The following is a 7,062-nucleotide window of genomic DNA, read 5'->3' as shown; positions in this document are numbered from 1 at the left end:
TGCTAACCTCTTCTTTCTGTCTGCTTCCCAGCTTCTTATTACAACCTGACCTGATTTCACTTGGGACATGGGATCTGTTCCTGGGAGATTTGCTCCAGGCGGAAACAGCAGACCAGTGTGGTACAGGGAACACTGGACCTCCTTTTTCCTTCCTTTGCTTTAACACATCCCTGAGGTGGTGCAAAATCTCACCTGCCTTCCTGGCAGCTCCCTCTGATATAGACCTCTGCTCCAGTGCGGTCCACCCCTGACCCTCCCTGCTGCTGGGCAGGTCTCCCAGTCCAAGGAGGAGACCAGGATAGTGGAGCTTGGCTTCTGCCCTGCTGCCCAGACCAAGGAGACAAGGAACTACAAGAGCATTAAGCCCCACATCATCATCATTCCTGCACTGCTCTCACATAGGCATGGGCCAGTCTGGTGGAGGACCAACCTAACTCCATCTGCAGACTTAGAGCTGAATGAGGTGGTGGCCAGAAGCTGAGTGGAAAGCCCTGGCTGTGTGCTTTGGTGTTGGACCAGCTGAACCCCCTGCATGGCTCTTGGATACACCTGCTGTGCTGAAGGGCCTGGTGCTGCATCAGTGCTCTCGCAAGAGCATCAAAATCCATCACCTTGCTGGCAGTGGTTAAGCACCAAGTGGGATTATGGAGCATTTTGCCAAGTCAGGCTAACCATTATCAGCAGACTGAAATGATTTGTGAAACTGGACATTTGTACTGTGGAACAGTACAATTTTTTATGCGGTGTCCTGTCAACACAGTCCTTAAGTATGTCAGGGATCAGACAACTTGTTGCCAACAGCACAGAGCAGCCAGATGTGAGCTACACTGTAGTTTGTCAGGCTAACGTAAAAAGCTGGTCTGCCTTTCTGTTTGAGACAAACAAACAAACAAAAAAAAGCACTATTAATGGTTCCTACTGCAATGCCAAGAATGACACCAAGCAGGAGAGAAAATCTGCTCAAGTGAGTCTGGAAACTGTTTTAACCAGGAACCAAATACAATTGGGTGTTTTTCTTAATGGAGTGCTAAGCTACATTAGCAAAACTGATGTGACTTTGCCAATGTGTAATCGTATATAAAAGCCTAATGTAACAACATTTTCAGAGCAGGGAAAAGACATTTTTAAAGCTATCTTGGAAATGTTAAATAGACCATATTTGTAGCAATTCATTCCTAACATTCTTCATCTTATTTCTTCTGGAATATACACGTTCCTGCAACCAGCTGACAGAAAGACACAGAATAGTTCTAAAAGAACCTACAGATAGGCTTTCACCGCAAGATTGCCTGGGAGCAGGGTTGCTCAATTTGCAACCCATCGGAGCAGTTCACCCCGCTTACAATCAGCAGCCTCCTCTGCAGTGGACATCGTGGCGGGCTGGATTGGTTGCTCTAGAGGTAACAGTCCATTCCCAGCCACCACCTTCCAAGAGGAGGGCAGGAAGGAGGACGCCCACCATCCGCCCTGCTTAGCAGCAGGACAATGGTGACCCAGGGGTGTATCCTGCACTTGTGTCTTGCAGGCACATGCGCAACAAGCCCAGCGTTTCCAGACTGCTCTGCGCGGGAAGCAGGTTGCACACAACCGTCTCATGGCCCCACCGTGGCTGCTTGGCCAGAAGGGCTGACCCCTCGTCTTTGTGGACCACCTGCAGTCTCAGGTGCTGGAGGTGAAGCCAATCACCGCCGCAGGTTTTCACTCTACAGCTGAGGTAGGGAGCTAAGGACATCTTTACCTTCAGCAGGCAAGCACATTTTCACATCTTCGCTATTTTAGGCATGTACTTTAAGGAGATGAATTGCACCTAGATCCCATCTTCCTCCACTAGCCACAGAAGGAGCTTTGACTATCTCAGATGCAAATAGCTACCGTTACTCAAAGTGATCCCGCCCTGAACATCATTAACTCCCTAGCTTCAAAACTCAGGCACACAAAATATGTGAGTAAACTAATGGGCAAGTCTGAGTTACCAGGCCAGAGATGACACTTTCCAGGCAAAGGAGTTTGGTTTTGAATTCACCTTGGATAAAAAGTAAAAAAAAAAAAGGAAGAATGTGCATGATTGTGCAACCTCACTGGTTGTCTGGGATGGCGTGCGCTACTGCAGGCAATGTTTGCTGTGATCTCTCGCCCTGTTGGCCTCTGCCATCCAGTGAATGAAGTCACTCAGGCATTGGCTTGTCAGTTTTGCTGTCACAGAGCCCAAGGCTCACATTTAGTAAGATTAGAAAACCTGTGCTTCCCCATTCCCCCCTTCCCAAAAGCAGCTGTGTTGAAAGAAAGGATCAGTACTGAAGAGCTGTGATTAAAATTTAAAATCTGACCTCACGGATATGCTAAATTGTTCCAATCTCTTGGTCTTGCAGTCAGCAGGTTTTTTTTTTCTTTTTTATTTTTTAAATTTATTTTTTTATGTGGACAAGATAAATCTTTTCTCAATGAAAAAAAAAAGTTCAAAAAACCTGACTTAATTTCCATAAAAAACACTACCAAAACTCCACTAAAAATCCAAAATTTTAATCTTGGAACAATGACGTTTTTACAAAGAGATTTTAAAGATTGAGTGTACATATTCACAAAAGCAACAAACTAAGGCATATTCTCCATAGCCATGTTTATAAATTAAAGACTTTAAAAAGCCATGTGACTTGACCTCATTTAAACCTTGTAAAGATACAGGCATTAAAAATTTTAAATGCTTGACTTATTTTACATGTAGTAGACTGTCGGTTCATACAATTGTCATGAGTATGAGCTAAATTAATTTCAAATCACTGAAATAAATACTCTAGTAAGAGCATGAAGCTTAAACATTATTTTAAAGTGCTCATTAGAAACCAAACATTTCAGTTATAATTACGAAATGCTACGGATATTACATTCCTTACGTATCGAGTCTGAAAGTACAGTATGTACACAATCTACAGTCTTGTCTTTATAAATAGGAAATAATTTATTTATATATCTCAAACATGACTAGTAGTTGAAGGGAAGCTTGGAAGACTATTTTGATTTGGCCAGAAAAAGGAAAAAAAAAAACAGAACAGTCATCCCATACACACAGCTATCAGAATTCTGTATCCCAACCGCTGCCATTTTGGCCAATCTCCTTGACTAATTCTCTTTACACCCACTCACAAAACACCTGCCAGTCTACTGCCAGTAGACAATTACAGCATCTCTTCTAACAGAATTGCTTGGGTCTTTAGAACTGGGCAAGGCTGCTTGAGAGAATATGTAATGAGACTTAAGTCCCTTAGTTAAACAGAAGAAATATGCACTGCAATGTATTACAGTTTGCAGAGATAAAAGAACTCTGAACTAGACTGTGAAAAAATAAAAATTTGGACGGTTTTTATTTTAGTTTTTGAATGAACTGTAGTGCTTATAAAAAAATAAGACAAAACTAATTAAAAGGCATCTGTGACAAATTCAAAAGCCTACATCAGTTGTCTTATAAAGCCCTAACCAGCTCCTTTCAATCCAGAGTCGCAGTGTGTTTGCTCGTCAAGTCTCTTGTCTGACAGGAGCTAATCAGATGTCTCCATCTCACTACCAGTCCTCTGCGATTTTGACTTAACAATTTTGCAGCATGTGGTATTATGCTGTGCACAGGTTAAGCTTGTTTCACACTAATACCAGGTACCTGTGGAATGTTACTTTTGTACCTCATTGTACTCCCCATGGCACACACACTTTTCAACAATCCCCCTAAAAGTACAACATGACAAGTTTTAAAAAATACAATCAATCTTAAAATACAAGACCCACGCGCGTTCATGGAAGTCAAATAAAAAAATATTTAACTTCCTCTCGTTGCTTTTCATTTCTCAGCTGCCACGAAGGGCAACATTCTATTTTTTTCCCAGTCTTTTCACTGATTTTGCAACTGGACTTTGTAATTTTCAGACAGATATAAGAGTATACCCACTCACATATAGTAACATGATTGCAGTAAAACCAAAAGCCACAAAATAAAATAATGGTGAACATTCTATAAGCAGAATTTTAACTTTTGGTCAACATTTCTGCTAGGCTAACGGCAAAAATAGGCTGTACAAAATCACTTTAACATCTGTAGGAATAAGCTTCCTGTTTACTTTAGCCTCCGCTTAGTGTGTGGTCAGCCTGAACTATGCAATTTCTTAAAAGAACAGGTAGACAGGAGATTGTAAAACTATATTTCTTCCCTACTTGTACCCGTTAGAAGATATCCCCTTGCAAAACAACATTCACATGAAAAAGTTTACTGTGGCGCTCAGAAGAGTTGAAGGCAAACACGTGTGTCTGGGCAACAAAAGCTGTCAAGGTGACAAACGATTCAATGGACTGCTTTCTTCTCCACCTGCAGCAAGCTTGAGGGTTGTTAGCTTTCGAGGGGGATGCTGAGGACTCTTACGAAGGTTGTCGTCCATCTGCAGAGAAATAATGAGAGCCGGATCTGGCAAACAGTAGAATATAGATTATACAATTAGTCTATTTGTCAGGGCTGCCATCATTAACACTGGCTTGGGGTATTTTTTACCCTGTTATTTCGGGCCCAGGCAAAACTGATGCCTTGGTTCCTTTCCACTCCCAAATACATGCTTAGGTTAGAGCTGCTATTAATGCCATTAGCATATGGTGCATCAAACCCAAGACAAATAGGTGTGCTTCTGGTCAAAGCACTTCATCAAGACTACTGAAGAAAGCAACATTGCTACTTTCTTCTAAGAGGTCAAAGTTTCAATTTTGTGCAATAGCCAAATGCTGCTAGAAAGCAGATCAAAAGTCAAACTGCTAACATCAATGGATACTTCTGCATGTTCAGCGCCTTGCAAGAATAAATCTTTTTCAAATTAGAAATGGTCTGGAGGCAGTGGGTGAATTTAGATTAGTTAAAGATTTCAAAAAGTATTTAAGAAAGAACTTGTTGTAAGACCTTTTAAAGACAGCTTAAAATCAAGCTCTGAATACAAAGCTTTTACATTTTCATAGGAAATCAACCTGATGCCCTGTGCATAACGTGGTATTAAAAAGAGTCTAGTTACTACAGAATAAGCAGAATCAGAGCAGACAGCACAGGGGAGATCTCCAGAGGTTGTCTAGTTCATCCCACTTCCTCGAGGCAGGATCAGCTTTACCCAAATCATGCCTGACAAATGGCTATGTAACCCATTCTTTAAAACTTCCACAGCCACACTTCAATACCACAAAGAGGAGATACAATCAATACCTAATGCTACAGAAAATGATCATAGTTAATGATCTATTTCATACACTGATCTTTTTCAGGAAGAAATGTCTTCTGTCCTTCTAGTTAAAGTGTTCTGCCTGCATCAGAAGACTAATTCTTCACAAATATTTTTCACATAAGTTGTATAGCTTTTGATAGGTGCTGAGTGACAGCCTTAGAAACAAAGAATATAAAGAAATAAAAGCTAGATGTAGAACAAGCAGGAGGAGGAGTGACTGTAGGTTAGTGACTACAGCATTCAGCTGGGAGCAAGGAGAGCTGGCGATGGGTCTTAACTTGCAGGAACCATTTCTGAGTTTTGATCAATACATTTGCCTCTTCCTCTGCTGGGATGTACACTTGCGGAAAGACACCCTTCTTTTCTTGACAAGCACACTTGCAAGACAATGATCTTTTGATGGTAATAAAAATACTTTTTAAGTACAAGGCTTCACTAACTATTCCTTTCAAATGACATAATATTCTTCCTGTCTCTCTACACAAAGTAACTAACTAGAAAAGAAGCAATTAAAATAAAATGTCCGTTGTACAATTGCAGTTGCCATGCAAGAATATCTGTGAACAAGTAACCACAGTGAAGCAGGAAAATTAGAGACTGAAGCAAAAGTAACCTTTTCAATCAAGTTGGATTCCTTATTTACAAGCTGTGTGAGTTTCTGCAGATTAGCATCTGCTGTATCCTGTCCAGCCGGAGAATGGCCTGGAGAGTGAAGGCAGAAAGATGAAGAGTGAAAAGGTATTTACAAAAGCTTTTAAATCCTTAAAAAATAAACACACACTGGAGAGAAAGTTCATGCAGTATTTTTACCCTAAGAAGAATTTAAGTGGAAAAGCCATTCCGTGTGAGAAAAACAGAAGTGCTAAGCATGAGCCATATCACAGATAGAGGTGCATTTTGCCAGTGCTTGACAGAGTCTAAAACCGAACATTAACCCTTGCTTTTAATTTTCAGCCCTTTCTGCACAACTTTGGAAGTTTCTTCACTTCATTTCCCCACAGAATCTCTAGCATAAACTACACAAAATCTAATTCTGCCTTGGCTCACAGATGGAATCCTGGAGTCCTAATCCAAACAAGGCTATACATGACATAAGGAAATACAACTTACCTGAGACAGTTAACCTGAAGTAGCAAGTTAAAATATCATCACAGAATCGACACAGATTGGGAAGCTGTTTCATATGCTCTTGTAATTGTACTCTGGGGAAGCACACTTTATAAATCGGTGCAAGGAAACCAAACACAAAGGCATCCAAGGTGGTAGGCCTGAAAAGAGTGACAAAACAAAACCAAAACCCAAAGTGACTGAGGTAAGACATCAAGACCTCTGCAACATAACCATTTTCTGTGTATGTCAAACACAACTCAGGACAGAACATTGTCACCTCTTCTGGCAATCCAGCTTTTCATACCAATCTGGTAAAAGCTTTGTACAGACTATCTACTGGTTTCAGCACCTCTAAACTGGAGACATGCTGGCAAGCTGAAACAGTAACTAACAGCATGAAAATCCAGTCATGCTGTCACATACACTGATAAACAATCCACTCTGAACCACAATTCTGGCACCACAAAAAACAAGCTGTATGCCAGGGGACCAGGATCCTCTCTTATGCAGTGGTCCGACTTCAGTGGCTGAAGGAAAAGATCATCTTTTTTAGGACCTGTTGGCACTATGTTGTTGGCAATTACCTGCTTCCTGCTCTGTGTACATACCACAGGAAGAGGAGTGTTCCCAGACCTACACCCTCCTCCCACGAAGGCAGTGGTAACACCTTAGGCTAAAAGTGTTTTTTCTACATACAAACACAGGAGGTGACATT

At 41.2% G+C, this 7,062-nt stretch overlaps 1 protein-coding gene across 1 annotated transcript in view; it reads right to left on the bottom strand.

The window, feature by feature from the left end:
- Window positions 1–3,332: 3,332 nt before the first annotated feature.
- MTX3 (metaxin 3) overlaps window positions 3,333–7,062 on the bottom strand; it is a 9,493-nt gene continuing 5,763 nt past the window's right edge. Inside the window, exons 7-9 of the mRNA XM_074568861.1 lie at window positions 6,348–6,646; window positions 5,851–5,939; window positions 3,333–4,418 (exon numbers count right to left, since the gene is read on the bottom strand). Coding sequence (XP_074424962.1) covers window positions 4,308–4,418; window positions 5,851–5,939; window positions 6,348–6,646 — 499 coding nt within the window. The 3' untranslated portion in view covers window positions 3,333–4,307. The remainder of the gene's footprint in view (window positions 4,419–5,850; window positions 5,940–6,347; window positions 6,647–7,062) is intronic.

The sequence above is a fragment of the Larus michahellis genome, chromosome Z (assembly GCF_964199755.1).
Source record: "Larus michahellis chromosome Z, bLarMic1.1, whole genome shotgun sequence".
In the NCBI taxonomy this organism is placed as follows: Eukaryota; Metazoa; Chordata; class Aves; order Charadriiformes; family Laridae; genus Larus; species Larus michahellis.
This window is presented reverse-complemented; position numbering and strand designations above follow the sequence as displayed.